We start from the raw sequence: 23,309 nt of genomic DNA on the forward strand, positions 1-23,309 counted from the left end.
TCTCTGTCCAAATATGTATGGTCCTGACTGTATGTATGAGTTTTAATTTTGATAGAAGACCCTCTCTTATGAGGAAGCAGTGCAAATGTGAAGGCAGCAAAATGAACAAAATGCCTCCAAACAATATGATCCTCCCCCTCATGTGGCAGCACTTTTAATCTGCTTTTTCAAATGTTTGTTTCTCACAAAGGGTTCCTTTCTTGAGCAAGAGATTTTCATCATGTAAAAAGATTAGTCTCCTAAGCCACCGGCAATGAGAGGCTGGCAGGTTCACCCCATGTTGCAGCACCAAATAACAACCTAATCTCAACACACCAAATTAAACTGAGGGAGTACAAAGTTTTGAGATTTTTAAAAAGGATACACCACAGAGAAACGCTAAATTATATATATATATATACACTTTTCATTCCAATGTATGCTTTGATATCTGTAAACTATTTCAAATAGAAGAAACAAACACAGAGATGCCCACAGCAGTCCTCAGACCTCTAAATTCCATTTTTTGTAATATTGGCAGAATATCTAAAAAAAAAGCTAGAACATGTTACCAAAACTAAAAAATCGGTTGTATTGCTACATTCTCCCACATTATTTTCCTCTTTTCAAAACCCAAGTTTATTTTTTGTGTTTGAGAGGTTATTTTTCTTTAGATCTCCTCTCATTCTTTTGAATGTTCAGCTTTCCTGCCCTCTCCCTCCCCTCTTTGCAGTTTATAATCTGCTGAGTCTAAGATCTTGCTTGATCTGGTATTTGTGGTGGCATTCGAGTGAAATTTCCACGACAGGTTGCGGCTCCAGCAGATCACTGAGCAAGGACCAGAAGAAACAATTGGTTGTTTCATTTGTTTTTACTTCATCAAGCTGCTGCAATGAATCACAGCAATGCAGAAATTAAGCCTTTTGAATATTCTTACTACGACTATGACAGCTGGTACAACAATGCAGAGCCAACCAAACCACCTAAAGAGTGAGTACAACTGCAATTTTCAGACGGTGCTGTTCGTAAAAAGCTAATTAAATTGAGAATTAAATGTTTTCTGGTTACTTTAGAATAACAAAGATGAGCTGGGTCTTTGGTGCGTTGACCTATTGTGGTTTTTCAAACCAGATTTGATCTCTTTAGACAAATTGTGTTGCTTTTACTGAGATTTTCTTTTCCATCATCTCTCTCTGTCAGGGTGATTTTACCATGCAACCCCACAGCAGATGACAAGCTCTTCCATATATGCATATTGTCCATATCTGTAAGTCTACCTCATCATTGACAGAAAACATGATTATGAGTTAAAAAAAAAGGTATACATTACTGAGAAAAGCAGTGAACCGGCCAATAGAGATGTAATGTTTCACTCTCAGATCAGTTTCCAACTGCAAACTAAGAAATACACAATTATTAATAAACACACGAAAGCAGGTGCACACACATAAACTCCTTTAAACCTAAAATACTGCAACAAACACACAAACTATTGCAAATGCACAAAAGGAACACTCTCACACAAACCTTTACAAACCCACACCCTAGCACAAACCCATGCAAAGTATGGGTTTCTACTAAACACCCGCTACAACAAACACACAAACGTTGGAAAACCAAGCTCACACACAAACTACTTTAAACCCACAATACAACAAATGCACACCACTACATACACACAAACTTGCAAATACAAATGCATACGCAATCTACAATAAACCTGCACACACTACAACAATTATGCACCCAAAGTACTTCAACACCACACACACTAACACAAATGCACGTTCAAATCCATGCAAACTATACAAATCCCCACTACAAAAACACACAAAAGCACATACATACTACTAGGGCAGGGGTGGCGAAGACGTTTGACACCAAGAGCCGATTTTTTTCACTGTGAGAGTAAACAGCAAGTTTTGTATTTGTGTTTATTTCAAAGAAAGTGTCCTCCCTCAATACACATATCAAATGCAGCTTAGCCAGAGTTAACACAGCGACTACCCTGGAGGTCAGATACCCCCTCCACACACACAGGCACCTCTCTCTCATCTCATTCACACACGCACACACACACACACTCTCTCTCTCTCTCTCTCTCTCACTCTTTTCTCTGCCTCTCTCTAACACACACAACTACTCAGGGACCTGCAGTGATGGTGATGGCTGGTGAGTCTGAATCTGAAGTCCGATTTACGATGATTAAAACGGAATATTTCACTATTCATCCAACAGTATTTAACTGGTAATTCTTTGTATCTCAACATTCCTCTTTCAATGACACTTAAACCAACAAATACACAAACATCTGGACAGAACATCCTTCTGGTGTCTGAGTAATTCATATTCAGAATAAACACATTGAATACATTACATTTCAGATGTGTGCAGCATACATTAATTTTTACCTTCAGTAAAAAAAAACAAAAAAAAACACAGTTTTATTTTTTATTTAAAATTTAGTGATTGACTTTTGGCATGATAAGCTGATAATTAAGAAAATGTGAAAAAATTGTAACAACTCTGCTTGTTCATCACTGTAGCGGGGAAACAATCAATGAGTTACCTATATCCTGGCTGTGTTGAGGAGCTGTATGTCCCCCACCCTTCCAGTTGTTAAGCCCATTTCTTTAAATACAGTCACAAATACCCAATCGGCATGGACCTGATTTCTGCTCACAGCCCCCTCACTCATGATTTTACACCCAAGATTCCCCACTTCCCATGAGTCTTAGGGGGTGAAGGCTAACCCCCGGGTCGCCACAATATGATTAGACACAAAGAGCCGCATGCTTATTGGCCGAGAGCCGCATGCGGTTCGAGAGCCGCGTGTTCGCCACCCCTGGGGGGTATTCCGGGAAGCATGTTTAAACTACCCTGACTTTAATCCTGAACTCTGGCTGAAATCCGCCTGAACTTGCTTACTCTGGGTATGTTGGTTGCAAAAGACCGGATATGAGTTGGCGTAATTACGCTCGACTTGGGAGATTGAGATTTTAATGACAGCGTATGAAGATTGTACGTCCATCAAAAAAGTAATACTGCTGCATCAGCAAAAGAAAGAGTTTCTGCTTGGAGAAAAAGAACAGACAAAGTAAACACAAGAGTTCATGATCTTATTTTCGTTGTGACGCATATATATATATATATAAAACTTATCCAACTTAAATTAATTCAATTGGTAACAAGTAATTGAGTTAAATTTATTCAACCTAATTTCTTACGTCTTTCCATCTCAATATTTTATATACAACTCAAATTTACATATTTATCTAACTAAATGTCATATTACTCCAATTCAATGAAAGTTTTTCCATCTTAATTTATTGTAATTCTTGAACTCTCACATGTCTAAATTTGAGCTGAGGTTATCCACTTCCTTAGCCTCAAACTTACCGTGGTAACTAGCATAGCCTGCTTTCTGGAATTCCCCCTGATCTCTGTGCTCAGCACCCCCATCCAAACTCACTTTATTCATGAGTTCTATATCAAAGTTGACCTGTTTACTGTAATATGAGATCTGACATTGTTGGCTTTCTTCCTTTCAGCTAGTGATTATGTTAATTTTAGCAGCTCTGACCAGGAAAAACAAGTTCTGTCAAGGATTTGCAAGAGCATCCTCCAGCATCTTCAGGTAAATTGAGTACAAATATATAGGAAATATTTACTTTTACTTTATCCTAAAGTTTCTCTATGTGACCCTACAGTCCAGCCAACTTCCTTGACCAGACTCAGGAAAAGGGCGTAGTTGTGGCTGTTTTTGGGATGATTTTCAGCAAAATTGCAATGGTGGTGATTGCTCCAGACCCTCTCCCTTTCTGTCAAGACACACCAGCAGGGATCAAAGGTGGACACTTATATGATTTCTTGTCAAAATTGTAAATCTTAAGTTGTTACAATATTGTTTTTGTCAGTCATATTTGAAGGGTTTCCCCTGACAGCACAAATACAATTATTCTAATGTAATTGACACATTTCTGACTTTTTCTCTTTCAGAGTACATGAAGATAGTTGCTATTTTCTACTATCCAGTCCTGTATTATCCTCTGCTTGTCTGTGGGACTCTGCAGCGCAAATCAGGCTTTGTCTTTGGGACGCTCCTCTCTTTGAGTCATTTTGGGGTTGTTGTGTGGCAGAAGTTTGACTGTCCAAAGACTCCAGAGGTGAAGCAACATTGTTGTGCTGAAAGAAAGATCATGTTAAAAAAACTGACGTTTTAAATTCAGCTTCATTTAGAATTTCTTTGTGAAGAAAACAATAATTTGGTTAAAATTCAAGGTTCACCTCAATATTTTGTGACCCCAATGACAGAGGTCAAACACTCCTGTTGGTTTACACACACTATATGCTTCCTCCACTTATCTGCTGTCTTCAGCAATCACATATTACACAAGTTATTTTTCTTCCATTAATGCTCTAACTCTTTATTTTTCAATTTACTCTTTGTTTTTATCACTCAGAATGGACGGAAACACACAGTTCTGACTTTCTTATGCATAATGTTACCAAAAAATCAGATTTATTATCACCCCATATATTTCTATGATAAATAAAACTATAAACAAATGATTCCATTTTATTTAGTACAGTAGACAATTTCTCTATCACTAAGTGTTTAAAGTTTCTAGAGTTTACCAAAAAGAAAAAGATTCTAACTAATATCTTTTATGATTCAGAATCACAATGGCACTGTTAAACAGTTGTTTGAAATTACATTTAATGTATCTGAATGTGGAAATGCCAACGACATTCCACCTTAAATTAAAGTGTTGTATTCTTGCATCTTGGTCATTTGATTGGCATTATTTATATTTTAGCTTCTTGTAATATTGAACTCTGGACAATTGGAGTTTTAAAATGTATCACTGCTTTATTCCTTCCTCTGTATTGGTGAATTGCACAGAAGATCTGGAAAAAAATATTTATTTTTATTTTTTCCCACCAGAAGGCACAAGTCCTTAATAAAAATTCTCCTTCATGGCTTCAAATTAATCCACAGAAAAAAATATCAGGATTAACCAAGATTTGATTTTTTTGTAAAAACTTATCTTACAAATGCGATTTGCTCCAGCAATATGTTTGTTTTGCAAATCATGACATCCCTTTAATTACTCTGGGAGTAGTGTTTGATGATGAAAATTAGGAAAGACAGGTGGGGAGGGAAATCACGGTAAAAATCCTCACCAAAATATGGAATGCATGTTGACCATCACGGAAAGAAAAAAAAAACAATCACTTTCTCATTAGTTTTTTTGGAGCTGAAACAGTTTTCAAAGTGAGGAAAGTTTGTCCTGTGAGGCTGCAGGTTGATCCATGTCCAAAAGCATTCTATTATTTAAATACCGTATTATAATAGTTCATTATGCAGTTTAAAAATGGACCCACTTCATTAAAATGTTTTTGATTTTTCTGTTATGAAGAAATGAAAAATTGAGAATTTTGGAAGAATATTAACAAAACCTTTTTTTACAGATCTATAAATACTATAACCTCCTGGCAAGTCTTCCTCATCTGGCCTGCCTGGCATATCTCTGTGTCAAGTTTCCTTTGCTGTTTTTCAAAGGGCCAGAGAATGACGAGGTGGGAAGTAGACAAAAGTTTCAACAGTCAGATTTATGCTGTTCAAGTTGCTTTGACAGAACAGAGGGGGCTAGTACGCTGACACTGAACACAAAACAAAGATGGCATTTTCTACCCGTTTTAGTGTGCAAGATAGATTTATAAATGTATTTTTAACAATTGGTCCCCAACCCCCGGGCCGCGGACGGTCCCTGGACCACATTTAATACATTTTAAAGGCAATAATGTGAGACCTAATGATTATAGATCATTCCATTGTAGTTACAATTCATATACAACTTATGGTGTCTTTGCTCACAGGACCTTTACAGCAGCTACTACACTGACTATGTGAAGTTGCTTCTCAAGAAAAAGTCTTCTGAAAGGTAAGACAATACAGTAGAGGTTTAATCAACTGTGCACTCGAAAAGAAATATGTTTGCATGAGACAAACTGATGAATAGTGTTCTGGACTCAAACTTTGACATGCTTATGTATAATTTTCTTTTTATCTTCTGGAACAAAGCTTTCCTTCACTTCCTCTGGCCTATGTTAAGTGTGGTAGACACCAAACAGCACAGTGACTACCTGTAGCCGTCTGTAGACCCACTGACTTACTGATTAGATTCCAGAGACCTGTGATGGTAATTAGTGGACACGCCTTGGATTAACATGCCCCTTTGGTCACGTTAGTTTCAGACTTTTCTAGTGGAACTATCATCTTTGTCCAGACGTGTTTCGTGATTTTATTTTATTTTAAATAATACTGTTGGTTACATTTCTAAAAAAACTTTGCCTATTTTTTACTGATGTCAGATTCAAGTAATCACTTTGACCGTCAAGAGTTTTCTTTTATGAACCCAAGGATACTAGCGTTTTTACTATCCCTCTCACTGTCACCATTTATTTTCCTGATGACAATTTAACTTTTAAGAAAGAGAAAAAATAAAATAAAACATGCGCTGTCAGTTTAGCTATAAAGTAACCATAAAATTACTTAAACTTCATTTCAAATCGCTTTAGCTTTTTGAGGAATTTGCCGCTCTAATACTATGTGGGCAGTGGGCATGTGACGTGTGTTCCCAATGGACAAGCAGGGAGGGGCTTCTTTTTCTTTATAGTGCTTGGTGTGAAATGTGGCACATCTGCGAATTGGGCACAATTCTGACACAGATCGGTTCATTGCTAGCATCCTTGCAATGGTGAATAGGATTACCATAATGTCAGGAGAGAGGCCTTGGTTTACCTATATTTGAAAAACAAACACAGACGTCGTCAGGCTCGCAACCTTGTCTGGGTTCACCAGATAAACCTGCTCTCCATGAGTTTGGTGATTTCACGGCCTGCTCCATACGTCACAAGCAAATCAGAGTCCCTGATTGGCCAAAGTTTGACCTGGTTTAGCTGACAATGCATGTTCAATGCCATTGACCCATAAACTTTGTGTTACTGAAGACACTTAAGTATCGGTATTGACAAATATCGGCTATCAACCACAGTTGCAGAGGAAATTTTGCTATCAATATCGGCCGGAAAAAAATGTATAGGTCCATTCCACCTAATTGGTCTAAAAATCATTTACCATCACCAGGATATAAGCTCTGTGCTCATCCAAATAGGATCAGATTTCACACAAAGAAGTTGGGAATATGAATGATTATAAAATAATTTTCTCTACCTGTTTATTTGAGTTTGATTGACGACGTGTTGATAGCAAATGACTGTATCATGATTTTGCCACAACTTTAGCCAATCGCTCTCACTTGGGAAAATGTTCAACACCTTGAAGTGTCTCTGCCAATAATTCTTAAGCTTATACATACACACTCCCGGACACTTTTTTAGATACATCGTTCTAGTACCGGGTTGAACCCCCTTTAGCCTTCAGAACTACCTTAATCTTTGGTGGCATCAATTCTACAAGGTAGGGGAAACATTCCTTAGAGAGTTTGGTCCATATTGACATGACAGCATCACAAAGTTAGATTTGATAACAGCAGATTTGTCGGCTACACATCCATAATGCCGATCTCCTGTTCCTCCACATCCCATAGGTGCTCTATTGTATTGAACTCTGGTGACTGTGGAGGCCATTTGACTCCAGTGAACTCATTGTCTTGAAACTGAAGTCAAATCTATATTTATATCATGACCCTTTTTGATTACAGCAATTCACTTGAAGTCTGACTTTGGCCAGAAATCCCCTCTTGACTGCATTTAGCTAAAAGAAACTTCTGCTCCACAAAACTTTTAATTTCTTAAACATGCATCAGGCCCCCACCCATTTCGCTCATTCAGCCAATAACTGAACCCCATGAGTCCGAACCCCTGACAAAAGGTTGAATGACAAAATCCATGGCCAACGAGCTTCTCTGTCTGGTGCATTTACTGAGCTCCAGAACATGGAACACTTAGCAGAACCCCCAACAGCCACACAGCCGACCTCAGTCCGCTGAAGTGTTTATCAGCCAGTGTGCCGTGGCACACTAGATATGGTCAGGGGGGTATTCCAGAAAGCAGGTTACGCTAGTTACCCCGGTAAGTTTGAGGCTAAGGAAGTGGATAACCTCAGCTTTCGGTTCCAAAAATGGAGGTATGTTTCAGGGTATGTCAAGTTACCATAGCAACTCATGCTCTGTACATAACCTGGTCTGGAGCAGGTTTAGTTGAAGGTTAGTTTGTTTTCAGAGAGGTGAAGCAGCAATAATACTTCAGATAATAATACTTTTTTCCACCATGAGAGGGTGATAAGACCACATATGGATGTTGGAAAGATACACTTTTTTACACTAATCTAACTTAATTATTTGCTTCAGTTAAGATAAATCTTTTTTTTTTTTTTTTAGTTAAGTCAGCTTAAAAATAACACGTAGTTATCAGACAGTTGTTTTACTTTCATTCAAGTTAATTCAATTAAGTAGGTGTAACTTTGGTGCTGCTGTTAGATTGGCACTGCAAGGAATTGTGGGATACCATTCCCTTTGCCTGTCTGGACGGATTTGGGTTTAAGTGTGGGTTTTTGATCAAATGTGTTTAGTTGTTAAGCTGTTTTACTGTGTTTTGCCAAGTTATTTGTCCAGTTAAGTTTAACTCTTTCTGGACCATCAGTGAGAGGGAGGGAGAGGATGAGATTATTTAGCACCACTAGTGCTTTACAATATAAAGCTAAAGTCTGAGAAATGGTACATGATGCAATGTTTCTTGTTTTCAATCCATTTTGTTTCAATCATTTTATTGTTTTAAAAATGAGTATATCTGCAGGCTCAAACTAAGACATATGAGAGTTCAAGAATTACAATAAATTGAGATGGAAAAACATTTAATTAAAATTGGAGTAATATGACATTTAGTTAGATAAATATGTAAATTTGCATTGAACAAAAATATTCAGTTGGGTAGACGTAATGAATTAGGTTGAAAACAATTTAACTCAATGACTTGTAACCAATTGAAGTAATTCATTTAAGTTGGATAAGTTATATATAAATGCGTCACAATGAAAATAGAAATGAGATAGAAACTCGTGCGTTTACTTTGTCCGTTATTTTTCTCCAAGCAGAAACTCTTTCTTTTGCCGATGCAGCCGTATTACTTTTTTGATGGACATATAATCTTCATACGCCGTCATTAAAACCTCAGACTCCGTCTCACTGGAGCATTGCGCTCTCTTTTTTTCTCCATGCGTTTCCATGGTGACTCCAGAAATCAGCGATCCATTGAGAATGTCTTTATGTACTTGCTGTGCACGCCCATAAACGCCCATAAACCCAGGGTTACCAAGTCAAGCGTAATTACGCCAACTCATGTCCGGTTTTTTGGAACCGACATACCCAGAGTATTCTGTGTTCATCCAAACAGGCCCTGATAAAACACTGAGTAGTTAAGTATATGAAAGATCATAAAATACTTTTTTCTCTGTGTTTATTTGATTCTATTAAAGACACTTTGGTAAGAATGACGGAACCGCAATTTAGCCGCAGCTACAGCTCTGTTTCAAGAAAAGTCCCGCTCCTTCAACTGTCTCCACCAATCATTCTTGGAGGCTTAATCATACGTCATCAGTCTGGCCAATCAGAAGTCGTTAAAGTCTTCACTTCCTTGTTCTGATTTAGCTCATAAAGTCTCTCAGTTCCAACAAAAATACCAGCTAAAGTTTGTCTTTAGCGGTGTAGCTTTCTGCGGGATCCAGTGTCAGACCGTGGAAGAAGTGGAAAAAAAAATGAAGCACAGAGAAGAGAGTCTGTCTGGCATCACTATATCTCCCATGATGCATAGCGTTAAAGTGACAGTGTCTCAGCGTACAATGAGTCTTCCCTGTTAAACGACTTGAAACCACAACAAACACACATCAAACAGTTTTTAAATCTTCTTGATGAAATCAGAGGTCAACAGTTTAGTTCTCCTTCAAGGTTTTTGTTTATTAACAGCCAAACATCCCAGAGTTTGGTCCATGTCATCTTTGTAACTACAACACATTTCTAATAATGTCTGGATTGAATGATTCACTTTCAGACTTCAGTTACTTTTGAAAAAATGAAGAGTTAAACCTAAGTAGAAGTTATAACAACATTAAGAAAAGGATTAAGGTGAAGTGGCCACAAGACACATTTAAACTGAATTGAAACAATTTTATCATCTAAAGAGAAAGAAAACATTTTTGTTAAAGTTTCAAAGACTTCATTTTGATTAAGACAAGAGAAAAACTAATAAAACTTCAACATGTTCACTTTTTGTGTAGCTGCAATAAACATAAATATTAACGTTAGTTTTTTTGTGTAAATATAACAAACATTTTGTGATCATATTGTTCAAAAATTACAGTTTTCTTTTACCAACATTTAAAAAAAGATTATAAAATAAATCACTATTTAGAAATAATGTATTTGGTTTTTTGTGAGGTTCCATAAAATTTCATGTTAATAAACTGGAGGGAAAAAACAACTACCAGGGTAAAATTTCAAATAATTACTTAAAAATTATTACTAAAAACTAACTTAACTTTTTTTTTTTTACATGTTTTAGAAAAAACAGCTGCAACTTCCAGCTTTTTCTGCCCAAATGATCACAAAAATGCATGTGAGATTGTGGGTGGACTGTACATCAATATAGAGTTTCTTGTTTTTTAATTTTTGAATGCTGGTGTGCCGCAGGATTTTTGTCAAGGATAAAGTGCGCTTTAGCTCAAAAAAGGTTGAAAAACACTGCGCTACAGTATTGATCCTAATTCAATTCCTTGGTATTGCAAAAACCATGACAAAAGTCATTCATCTGATAAATGAGAGACATGATTTGGTGCTGTTCTTTCTCCCGCAGTTCTTCTGCTGCAGACAAGTCATCATTGGCACAGAGAATTCTGCAACTGCCTAAGAGTTATATTTACTTCTCTGAAAAAGGTGAGGTTTTTTTTAATGTGGTGTTCACTTACAGTTTTAAATCTGAGCAGAAGAAAGCTCCATTGTACTTTTAATACATAATTTTGTCTTTCAGTTTTTCGTTATCCGCTAAAGCTGGCAATATCAGCGTTTGTCACCTGTGTCGCCATGTATCACGTACGCTTGAAATCAGTCGAAACGTGGCTTGGTGGAATGTATTAATGTATTAATCAGGTTTTGTGTTTCACTCTTCAGATGGCACTACTGCTGGTCGTTCTTGTCGTGCCCACTCTACACATTGTTCGTGCAGGGATTGATGAAAACATTGCCTTCTTGTTGCTGGGCTTTGGGATTATATTGTCAGATGACAGGATGGAGGTCGTCAAAATTGTGACTTTCTACACCTGGCTGCTGGAAGGTGTGAAAGTCACTTATTTTTACAACTTTAGTGATTTTTTTCACAAAATAAAAGTTATATATTTTATCTCTTAGTGTGCTACATCTGTGCAACAACCCTGTCTTGTCTGATCAGCCTCTTGATGCTCATGAAGTCCATGCTTCTTCACAGGTACGTGCCTCCCAAAGCTCCTAACTGGTCCACTTTCTTTTAAAAAGCTAACCTCTTGCTGTTTAATGTCCTTCAGATCAAATTTGAAGTCCCTTTATAAAGGAGAAATATACTACATTAACAACAGCCAGAAGACGATCCGACCTTCTTATCCTGGTGTGGTGTGCTGGATGGGTTTAACAGGATACCAAGCTGCCGTTGTGTGTCTTGGTAAAGCATCACAAATAGGAAAAGTCACAGCGTTCTGAATCACATCAAACACATATAAATAATAGGATTCCTAAAACAAACCAAATTCCGTATAGCAGTGGTCCCCAACTCCCAGGTTACACACCACTACTAGTCTGTCAGACAGTTGGCAGCGGTAGGCAGAGAAGCAAATCACAACCTAAATTTTTTTCATTTTATTTGTAAACCAATTCTCAGGGGAAGTTTTATTTTGAAAAACTATCAGAATCTCCCCACCACATTTGACTCATTCTTGACGCATGTCAAGTTGCTCGGTCAGTGTCTTAAATTCAACCACTTAACTGAAACCCCCAATCTAACAAAAACAAAAGTATTTGGAAAGTTCCTTCTCGCATAAAAGATCCAGTGAAGTAAGAGAAGAAGTGCCTATAACTTAAAAATAAAAGAAATCTATTTTTTACAGACAAAAACCATCTTTACTCCAAATATGGATTTATTGCCACTGTTATTCCGATGCACCAAACCCACTTTGGATAATGTTCAGCGAGCTGGCTGTCTAATATTATTATGATGCTGCTAAATGTGCTCAAATGGTGAATTCATGTTTATAATTTTATTTTGAAAAAATACCAGTTTTAGTAATTTAAAAAAAAATGTTATTGTATTTATTCGTTGCATCTCATAAGTTGGACAAGGCTGAAGTTGGCGTCAAACTTTTCAGTTTCCACTTTGACAGTTAATAGTTAAGGGAAAATCTAGATCCCATTTTAATAGTTCCTACCCAAAATCAAGTGTACAATTAAAGTGTAAAGCATCTGCAAATATTTCACAAACGATGAAGATAAACTTTACCATCAGAAGCTAAAGGAAACTGGAAGCTAATAAAAAAAAAGAATGGACACCCACTACAGGCTGGTCTGTAAAAATGTTGTCTGACTCTAAAGTGGTCGGTGGCCTGACAAAGTTTAGGGTCCACCGCTTTACAGCTCACACTGAAGTGTTGGCCTCTGATTTAAACTGTCTTTAGGAACCTTTGGCTCAGAAAGAGACTTAAGAAGAAATTGCTAAAAACGTATTATTTTGGACTGTCATGCTTCATGTTATCAATACTATATATATCTATCTTTATACCCAGGCATCAAAGTGGGGTAGCCTAGACAGGGCATACATTTTTACCTCCCTCCTTCTTTTCCCCAAACCTTCCTCCTTCAGTAGCCGCGGTTACATGGGCAGAATATCTTGATCGGATCAATTCTCGGGTTAAAATTCACCCGTGCATATGGGCACAGAAAACCTTTTTCCGATTATAAGAAACGTTCCCATGGCTCACACTTTCGGTCGGAATGAATCATTTGGGCATGCGCAGTAGTGTAAAATCACCCGGATGCGGAAATAGGTCCCGTTGTAAACAAACCGCTGCCACAGACAGATAGCATGTGCAGCAGCTCCGTAATACGAGACGATCTTCCAAACGTGCTTTTATTAATGTTATGAATATTATGAAGTGCCTGTTCGCTCATCGTTATATTTAATCCATGTGGTCAGTGCTTTTTTGTGGAAGAATTAAGCTGGAAGAAGGCTTAGGACAGGCTAACACGGGCTAACAGCTTAGCCTTGATGGACACAAAATCCAGGACCGTGCGAGAAATGCTGCAATCTGCATCTTGGCTGAACGTAAATCTGTGGGAATAACATCAGCCTTTATTTTGTCGGGACACAACTGGAAACAAAAATCCACGTGATTGAACAGTTTCTAAGGACTGAGCGACATTTATTTCTGCTCTGAAAAGTTCACACAGACCGCCCCAAAGCAAACTCTGTGAGCTAGCGGCCCGAGCTCTGTTCGAACACGGTTCCTCCTGAGTCCTGCAGCCGCTAACCCAGAGCGGCGGGACGGCTCGCAGTCTGAATTCTCCCACACATAACAAAACAACAAAATGCACACGTAAAAAAGCATCCTCCCCCCCTCAGACACAAAATTATTAATCCGGCTGCTCTGCTCACTCGGGTGCCAGTGGACCGAGTGAGCGTCGGGGGGCACGGAGCGCCCCTTCCCCGCATCTCTCTGTGAGGGGTGTAAGAGAGTCCTGTTTGAGCTCCAAAGCTTTCTCTCAGCGAAACACCGTCTATGCATGACGTAAACCAGAGCAGAAGTGACACACGATCGGAATGACCGTTTACATGCTCCACGATCCGATAAACGATCGGTATAACCCACCTATCTCGATCGGAAAGGAAATTCTGATCCGAACGAGTCTGACCGGGGCAAAGTATTCCGAACGGCGCGTTTACATGACGCATTTTCTTTCCGATCAGGCGTTCATTCCGATTACTTTTGCCCATGTAAACGCGGCTAGTGTGTGGGTGCGCGTTTGTGTGTGTGTGACTGGTCTAAGCCACACCACACTGCACCAGGGTCATCTGCACAGCCCAGTGTGGGCACCTCCACAGCAGGGCCTCAGCTAAGGTTTGTTTCCCCTTGCCGCTTCATCCCAAGACCAGACCTCTACCACACCCAACCACACCCTACCACACCCATACACAAACTATCTCCACCCATCCCTGTCCTGAGCAGCCTCTCTCCCCTGCACCACAGTCATCCCTCTTGCATTTAGCGCTCTTTTTACCCCTCTGTCCATCCCATTCGCGGTCTTCCTCTCATTCTCACTCTACTCACATCAGATTTGTATACCTTTTTCACCAATCGCTCCCTTTCCATTCTTTCAACATGTCCAAACCATCCCAGTGCCTTTTGCTCTGCTCTATACGCCAACTCTCGCATCACACCAGTTCTCTCTCGGATTACTTCATTTCTCACACGATCCATACGTGTCATACCACACATACTCCTCAAACATCTCAACTCAACTACATTCAGCTTCCCCTTTTCTGCCACTTTCAGACTCCATGTTTCAGCCCCATATAACGCTGCAGGCACCACCACACCCTCATACAATCTCCTTTTCGCATCCTTTCCCAGTGACCTACATTCAAACACTCTCTTCATCCCCCCCCCCATATCTTTCGTACTTCGTTTATTCTAAACTACCTCTCCCCCTATTCCACCATCCACACAGACATACGACCCCAAATACTGAAAACACTCTACCTCTTCCAACAACTCCCCATTTAATGCCACATTCAATCTACGTTCACCCTTTAACCTCGTACACCTCATCACCTTACTCTTTTCCACATTCACTCTCAACTTCCTTCTGTCGCACGCCCTTCCAAACTCCTCAATCAGACGTGCCAAGCTCTCTTCTGAGTTAGCCACTAGTGCAGTATCATCTGCAAACAGCAACTGATATACAGCGGGAAAAATAAGTATTGAACACGTCAACATTTCTCTCATATTTGACATGAAATTTTCACCAGATGTCGTCATCAACCCAAGTAATGCACGCATAGAAAGAAATCCAAACATTTGTGTCCATAAATGAAGGTATGTGTAATAAAGTGAAATGGCACAGGGAATAAGTATTGAACACGCTTACTGAAATTTATTTAATACTTAGTGCAAAAACCTTTGTTGGTGATTACAACCTCAAGACGCCTCCTGTATGGAGAAACCAGTCGAATACATTGCTCAGGTGTGATTTTGGCCCATTCATCCACACAAACTGCCTTCAAATCTTCAAGGTTCCGGGGGTCTCTTCTGTGAACCCGGATCTTCAGTTCTTTCCAAAGATTTTCAATTGGATTCAAGTCTGGTGATTGACTGGGCCATTCTAGCAGCTTTATTTTCTTTTTCTTCAACCACTTGAGTGTTACCTTGGCTGTGTGCTTGGGATCGTTGTCTTGCTGAAAGATCCACCCTCTTTTCATCTTCAGCAGCCTGGCAGATGACAGCAGATTCTGATCAAGAATGTCTCCATACTTTTCTCCAGTCATTATTCCTTCAATGATATGAAGTCTACCAGTACCACATGCTGAAAAACAGCCCCACGCCATGATGCTCCCACCTCCAAACTTGACTGTTGGTATGGTGTTTTGGGGGTGATGTGCGGTGCCATTTTTCCTCCAAACATGTTGTGTCTTAAGACATTCGAAGAGTTAAATTTTGGTCTCATCTGACCAGAGTATCTTCTCCCAGAATGTCATGGGTTTATCCAAATGTTGTGTCACAAACTCCAAACGAGCTTCAACATGCTTCTTCTTCAAAAATGGAGTCTTGCGTGGTGTGCGTGCATGGAGGCCATGGCGGTTGAGTGCATTACTTATTGTTTTCTTTGAAACAACGGTACCTGCTGATTCCAGGTCTTTCTGAAGCTCTCCGCGAGTGGTCCTGGGCTGTTGGAGAACCCTTCTGATGATTGTTCTGACTCCTCTGTCTGAAATCTTGCGAGGAACACCTGGCCGTGGCAGGTTTATGGTAATGCCGTGTTCTTTCCACTTCCGGATGATGGCCCCAATGGTACTCACTGGAACTTTCAGAAGTTTAGAAATGCGCCTGTAACCAATGCCTTCAGTGTGTTTTGCAACAATAAGGTTGCGTAGGTCTTTGGACAGCTCTTTGCTTTTACCCATCATGCAATGCTTCTTGTCTAACACCTTGCTTGTGAGAAACCTTTTTAAAAGGCATCAGTCAGGACTATACCAGTTGATATTACTTTGCACTAATAGGGGGCAGGTTAACCTTCTGAATACTGACAAACTCCCGCTGCTTTCTTGGCTTGCCAGACCTTTTTACCCCTCCTTTTCTTCATGTGTTCAATACTTATTCCCTGTGCCATTTCACTTTATTACACACAACTTCATTTATGGACATAAATGTTTGGATTTCTTTCTATGTGTGCATTACTTGGGTTGATGCCGACATCTGGTGAAAATGTGGTGTCAATAGCTCGATTAGAAATGTGTTTTTTGAGTGAAATGTTGACGTGTTCAATACTTATTTTCCCCGCTGTACGTACATACGTACATACACGTATATAGACAGACAGACAGACAGACAGACAGACAGACAGACAGACAGACAGACAGACAGACAGACAGACAGACAGACAGACAGACAGACAGACAGACAGACAGACAGACAGACAGACAGACAGACAGACAGACAGACAGACAGACAGACAGACAGACAGACAGACAGATAGATAGATAGATAGATAGATAGATAGATAGATAGATAGATAGATAGATAGATAGATAGATAGATAGATAGATAGATAGATAGATAGATAGATAGATAGATAGATAGATAGATAGATAGATAGATAGATAGATAGATAGATAGATAGATAGATAGATAGATAGATAGATAGATAGATAGATAGATAGATAGATAGATAGATAGATAACTTTTTTTAATTCTTTTTTCTTATTTTTCTTTACAGGAATGGCTATCCAGACTTTAGTGTTTTTCATCTGTTTCTTGTTTCTAGTTTTTTTAATCATAGTCCCAATTTTTTATGGCCGCAATATCATTGTTTTTGAAATTGCGGGAAAGGCTTGGTAAGTCAGTGACCAACCATGCTTTTTTCTTTTTTTTTACTTACATTTAAAAATGTTTTAAACACCAGTGAAAAAAAAATCAAGATATTTATTGCTTTGATTCATTCTTGCTCTTTCTCAGGCCAGCCTGGGTCACCCTTATTTTGGTTTCAGCTCTGCAACATGTGACTTCAAAGTTTTTTTTTATCAAAAAGGAATCCGGTACCAGAGATCTCAATAACAGGTATTTTGTTTGCTCCAGCTCATAGATTGTCATAAAGTATATTGTAATAATATATTTGTATTCTGTTATTAGAAATGTGTGGAATTATTGCAATTCATTAATTTTTTTTTGCAAATCACGCAACTCTCTTTAAAGACCCTGTGCGTTTGTAGCTCCAATATGGCTCACCACATTGGCGAATATCTCAGCAACAAGTAGTGAGAGGGAGCTGAATTACTCCACGCGAACGGTTCCACCCACAACTCAGAGGCGAATTTCTGATGAACTCCTGCTGCTCTGCAGAAACTATGTCCTAAAAAGCGACACGGATTTTAAAATTTTGCCTCCAAAAATCATAACCATAATCAAAAGACCACTGGGCACTCTTTGAAAATAGATCAAAAGATGATCATATTGGGGCTTTAAAGAAAATGGGGCCTTGTTCCACTTGTTCATATATTGGGTGCTGCCTACCGTACTCTACGTTTTTTCGATGACATGTTTTTAGCGTGTTTAGTAGCCAACTATAATACCTGAAAAACATAGATAAAACAGTATGCACATTTCTGTTAAGTAAAGAAAACATTACAACTTTCTACTAACCAACTACTGAATATTGAACATCACTTTTAAATTGTTTTTTCATTGGAACAACTGTATTGCTCACCTGCTGTAGTTCTCAGCAGTTGGGCCACAAAGGGCTCCAAAAAGATATTTAAATAGGATGATTTTAGTGAGACAGAGTTTATCAGGAGGACACAGTTGGTCCAGCTGGTAAAAAATGAATTTCTTGCTTTATTTGTTGACCCAGTTTGTTTGTCTAATAGGCATGACAAGTGTATTGACTAACTTTAAAGATCCTTGTGTTTAGTTTTTTTCAGTCTGTCTGTGGTGACTTTCAGGGAGAGTCTGTTCCTACTGACATACCTGATGTTCGTGGTCAACATCGTGGTGGGCCTTGTTGTTGTTATATGGAGAGTGGTGATAACAGCTTTATATAACATCATTCATCTTGCTCGAATTGATATCAGTCTACTCCACCGCACAGCAGAATCCTCTGATCCAGGTAATTTCAAAGCAGGACCCTATGACACAAAGCTCCTTTTATATTTAGAGATATATAGTTTTTGGTTTTGAACCTTGTTCATGGTAATGGTTTTCAAAGAGGTCAAAATGATAACCTCATTCTGTTGTTTTACCCTCTTCAGCCTACAGTTACTACACCCACTTCCTGAACGTGGAGGTCAGTCAGTCCCACCCAGTGATGAAGGCTTTCTGTGGGCTCCTTTTGGATGTGATGATTGAGGGGGGTAGAGCTGGACAAAAACAAAGTGCAGAGGAAGGTAGAAAGACCCTGACTTGTAAACACAAACTTTACACCTCACAATAGCAATCAAAGACATATCATGTATGTTTTAAAGACCTCCTGATGTTCCTCATCTTTCTGGAAAGACTGTTTCTAGATGCAGAACGCAAAGTCATTGACCTGTTCAAAATGCCTCAAAATATCCATTGTGTAACCCTAAATATTATGGCGATGGGAAAAGTAAAGACAGGAGTCGTTACATCATCAAAAACAACTGTTTCCATTGACTATGAAAGTGCGAATTGAGTGAGAATTCGGACTTCACTATCCTCGAACGAGTGGTTTGTGGCCTTCAGGTGGAGATGCACTGCAGACTCAGGTCCACTTGGGTTGGCTCTGCGATGTTGGTAAAGCCGCTTGAAGTCCGAATTGTAGCCAGAGAGAAAGGATGGTTTGAGCGAGGAGTGAAAGAAGCCATCTTCGTCAAGAAGGATAAACCTTCTCTTAACAAGAATGGTGGTCTCAGGTTTGTTCTTCCATCCATCTATGGCAGTGTTTTGAAACCTAAACAAACCAAACCAGTTCCACCTGAGTCGTTAACAGCTGAAAGAGATGACCAGTTTGGGGAGGGAGTCACTGGCTCCCCAACCCCCAGCTGAGGACAAAGGACTCTTAACGACCCGAAACCATGTAGGCTAAGTTGACAATACCATCCAGTTTCAGGTCTGACTCCTCCCCCATGAGCACATATATACCAGCTCTTCGACCAGCTATTTCAGAATTGACAAAGCCTCTTGGATAAGAGGTGAAACGTCTTCTAACTTAAAAAAAAAAAAAAAGTCCAGATGACAGCCCCTAAACCTCCTACAGCTCCTCTGTAAAATCACCATCCACCATTTTTTAGAATGGCTTCATCCGTAGCCACTCCCAATTTGTTTTTTTGTGTTTATTTGCGTAATTATGATTGAATGGAAACAGTGTAATTTTCTTTTTTTCCCTGGCTTTCTAGAATTTTGATAACTTTTTGTGCATATTTGTAATGGAAAAGCATCTAGTGAGACTTAGAGATAAATACCTGGATACTGAACAGAGCTGGGGAAGTTTTCCTGATTCACGTATTTCTTCAAGATAATCAAGTGTAAATTAAATATGCAGACAAACAATGAAATCTATGACGACACAGTGTTACTAATAATAATCTTTGCTACTGTGGTCCCAGCTCTCTTCAGCTCAATGGCCACTACCTCTGTACAGTTCATTTAAATACATTCATTTTTTTAAAGCTGACGTCTATCTGTAATGAACATTACTAAACTTTCATTTTTTAAGTGGGACTTTTTGCAGAATATCTGACTAAAAGAATGTTCGCCCCACTCTGCGTGTTTAGTATGTCAAGCTATGTGTGATTCCATCAAGACTCCATGAAAAACAGGGAACACATTTTGGAAACGTAATTTATGATTTTCAAGGTCCAACACACATATTTTGTCATTTAAAGCAGTGTTTTTCAACCTTTTTTGAGCCACGCCACACTTGAACCTTGACAAAAAATCCCGCGGCACACCAGTATCCAAAAAAAGAAAAAAAAAAGAAAAAGGAGAAACTCATAGTCTGTATTGATCTACAGCCCCTCCACAATCTCAAATGCATTTGGGTGATAATTATTGTGGCAGAAAAAGCAGGAAGTTGCAGCTGTTTTTTCTAAAAGATGTAATAAAAGTTAAGCTAGAAGATTTAAAAACTGTTTGATGTGTGTTTGTTGTAGTTTCAAGACGTTTAACAAGAAAGACTCATTGTGCGCTGAGACGCTCTCACTTTAACCCAATGCATCATGGGAGATGTAGTGTGAAAACTGCCGCAAAAGGGCAGAAAGACTCGCGTCTCTGAGCTTCATTTTTTTGTTGACTTGTTCCACGGTCTGATACCGAATTCTGTGGAAAGCTACACCGCTAAATATGAGCTTTAGCTGGTATTTTTGTTGGAACTGAGAGACTTTATGAGCAGAATCGGAACAAGGAAGTGAAAACTTTAACCACTTCTTATTGGTCAGACTGATAACGTGTGATTAAGCTTCCAAGAATGATTGGTGGAGACAGTTAAAGGGGCGGAACCTTTCCGAAAACATCTGAAGCTACGGCTAAATCGCGGTACCATCATTCTTATCGAAATGTCTTTAATAGAATCAAATAAACACAAAGAAAAAAGTATTTTACCATCTTTTATATTCTAACTACTCAGTGTTTTATCAAGGCCTGTTTGGATGAACACAGAGCTGAAATCCTGGGGATGGTAAATGTTTTTAGATCAGTTAATGAGGGCAATTTCCCACGGCACACCTGACCATCTCCCACGGCACACTGGTTGACAATCACTGATTTAAAGGCTATTTCTAGACCGTTTTTGCAGCCCAGTTTGCATTTTGTTTAGCCTTATTGTCCTTTGCGCTTTCAGGGATTCACCAGAACAGTACCAATAAGAAGACCAGGAGTCGGAGAATTTGTTTTCGATGGCAGCTACTGTACACCCTAGTGAACAACCCATCACTCCTGGGATCAAGAAAGCACTTTCAGACATTGCAGATGTCAGAGAATGTCTTGAATGGCACTCCTAAGCGCAGCTCCAGGAGAGAAAGCAAGAAGGAGGCAGAAGCTGCATCTGAGGAGGCAGTCGAGTCCATGAAAACGCAATGAATAAGAGCATCCTCATCAGAGTTCGCAAGGCTTTTCAGTACATTTTCAGTTGATCAATATTTCTCTTTTGTGGCATTTGTCTTCATGTGACTTTTGGTGTTTGATTAGGAAAAAAATTGTGTTTTAATTGAAGAGGAAGCAAAGGTTAGACAGGTGAAACAAAAACACAGACTTTGAAACTTTATGGAACAAAATTGGAACAAAAAAATTAAGATACCCTCTTTGATTTAATTTCAGAAAAAAATCACAGCAGTTGTTAAAATAGTTCTTTCTTTTTTAAATCAATTGTAACTAAATATCAGATGTTTGAGTTACTTAACTAAATCATTAAAATATAAAACAGGCATAAACAAATGATGAAACCCCAGATTTCGTTGTGCAATCTTTGTAGCTGTGTTTTCATCACACAAATGTGCTAAACCTTATCAAAATTCTTGAAATGTTGAATCGCAATCACACCGTTTCAATTAAATCATTATTATGCAAATAAACACAAACCAACTCACATGATAAGTCATTCAAAAACATGGCGACGGTTGGGAACAGGCAATGAAACACTTTTTTGTATTAATTTCAGTCGCCATTCTGTCATAAGGCCCATGAGGCTGGAGCCATCGCGCTGGTTATGCTAGCGGCCCCTTGGTGGCTGGCTGGACGGCAGACAGAGAGTCGCTGCTGGATGAGGAGGCAAGCCTGCTAAGGACCAGCCGCCCATGGGTCAGCATAGCTGGAGCAATCGAGCTCGTGGCGCCGGATCCCAGCATAGCAGCTCCTTAGGCATGGCTATGCCGGACACCGGATGCTGGCTAGCTAGCAGTCAGAGAGCCCTTTGTATTTTTGAGTTCCCTCAACCTGTGCCTACTTTCTCAAGGGAGCTCCTTCCGTGTTGTTCAACAGGATTCGGATCAGGCCTCATATAGGGCCTAATTCAGAAAAGTCCAACGCTTTCCTTTTAGATCTGTTGTGCTTAATGACCCACCTGAATCATGTTTTTAGTTATTCTCAAAGTTTTCCCAGTGGTCTTTTAATCATGATTATGCCTTTTTTAGCCTAAATCAAGAGCCTTTGTCATCTTCTAGGACATAGTTTATGCAGGAGTTCATTAGCTTTTCACCTCTGAGTTGTGGGAGGGAATGTTAGAATCAGTGACGTGTCGTGAGGTTGATGGCTGGTGAGGCACTGACTCCTCTGGAGTCAGATTTACAGTTGCAAGAACTGAATATTTCACCTTTCATCCAACAGCAGCTAACAGCTTATAAAATACACACAAGAACATATTTTTCCTACAGAGAATGTTTATTTTATAGACATGAATAGAACACTCTTCTTGTGTATAAATTATTTATATGTACTGTAAACAAATTAAAGTATACAGATGTGTTAAGCACCCATTTGACCTTCAGTAACTATTTCTGGTATTTTTCCAACTTCAAATTCTGGTGCTTTAATCAGTGTTATCAAATGTTGTCTGTAAAAAATGATCATAAAAATAAAATAAATGATTTTACTTACATTTTTATTCACCTACTCCCATGTTATTTTTAAAAAAACAAATGCTTTTTGAGTCAATGTGTCGATCTTTCGCCACAAAAAGCTCAATGATCTGTTGGAAAAGTCTTCCTTATTTTCCTTTATTTTATTGGAGTTTTTCCCTCTGTCTGTCCCTGTCAGCTCACATCTGCCCCCTGCTGGTGAGGCATGCCTCACCTGAAGCCTTTTATGCGGGCCTATAGCAGGGCTTCACCACACGTCTCTGTACATAGAGCCCTGCCGTCAGACATGAGACACAGCGCTTCAGAGCCTCACCAGGAGTTTATGCTCCGTCTGTGATCGCGCAACACTCAAGTTCAGCAATTTTAACCTCAGAAACTATGGAAAACGTGTTGATTTGACTGAAAATGTATATTTAACACAGTTCAGTGGAAAATAGTATTTACTTAATTTACCTTTTTCTATTTTATCACGATCATAACAGGTGAGG

General features: G+C 39.1%; 1 protein-coding gene across 1 annotated transcript; it reads left to right on the plus strand.

Moving 5' to 3' along the window:
• Positions 1 to 728: 728 nt before the first annotated feature.
• On the plus strand, positions 729 to 22,799 carry LOC101157279 (receptor for retinol uptake stra6-like). The gene is made up of 17 exons (XM_023952224.1): positions 729 to 969; positions 1,180 to 1,246; positions 3,531 to 3,616; positions 3,690 to 3,829; positions 3,979 to 4,145; positions 5,455 to 5,562; positions 5,863 to 5,927; positions 10,855 to 10,934; positions 11,029 to 11,090; positions 11,169 to 11,331; positions 11,406 to 11,481; positions 11,558 to 11,691; positions 17,013 to 17,130; positions 17,252 to 17,353; positions 18,235 to 18,398; positions 18,541 to 18,675; positions 21,090 to 22,799. Exons 1-17 carry the CDS (start codon positions 872 to 874, stop codon positions 21,326 to 21,328), a joined length of 2,004 nt encoding a protein of 667 aa, XP_023807992.1. The 5' UTR covers positions 729 to 871; the 3' UTR covers positions 21,329 to 22,799.
• The last annotated feature ends 510 nt before the right edge of the window (positions 22,800 to 23,309 follow it).

Source organism: Oryzias latipes, chromosome 3 (assembly GCF_002234675.1).
Source record: "Oryzias latipes chromosome 3, ASM223467v1".
In the NCBI taxonomy this organism is placed as follows: domain Eukaryota; kingdom Metazoa; phylum Chordata; class Actinopteri; order Beloniformes; family Adrianichthyidae; genus Oryzias; species Oryzias latipes.

Coding starts and splice junctions, on each gene's coding strand:
- LOC101157279 (XM_023952224.1), top strand. CDS start 872: ATGAATCACAGCAATGCAGAAATTAAGCCTTTTGAATATTCTTACTAC. Junction 4,146..5,454: donor ACTGTCCAAAGACTCCAGAG/GTGAAGCAACAT, acceptor CTTTTTTTACAG/ATCTATAAATACTATAACCT. Junction 18,399..18,540: donor AGCAGAATCCTCTGATCCAG/GTAATTTCAAAG, acceptor TACCCTCTTCAG/CCTACAGTTACTACACCCAC.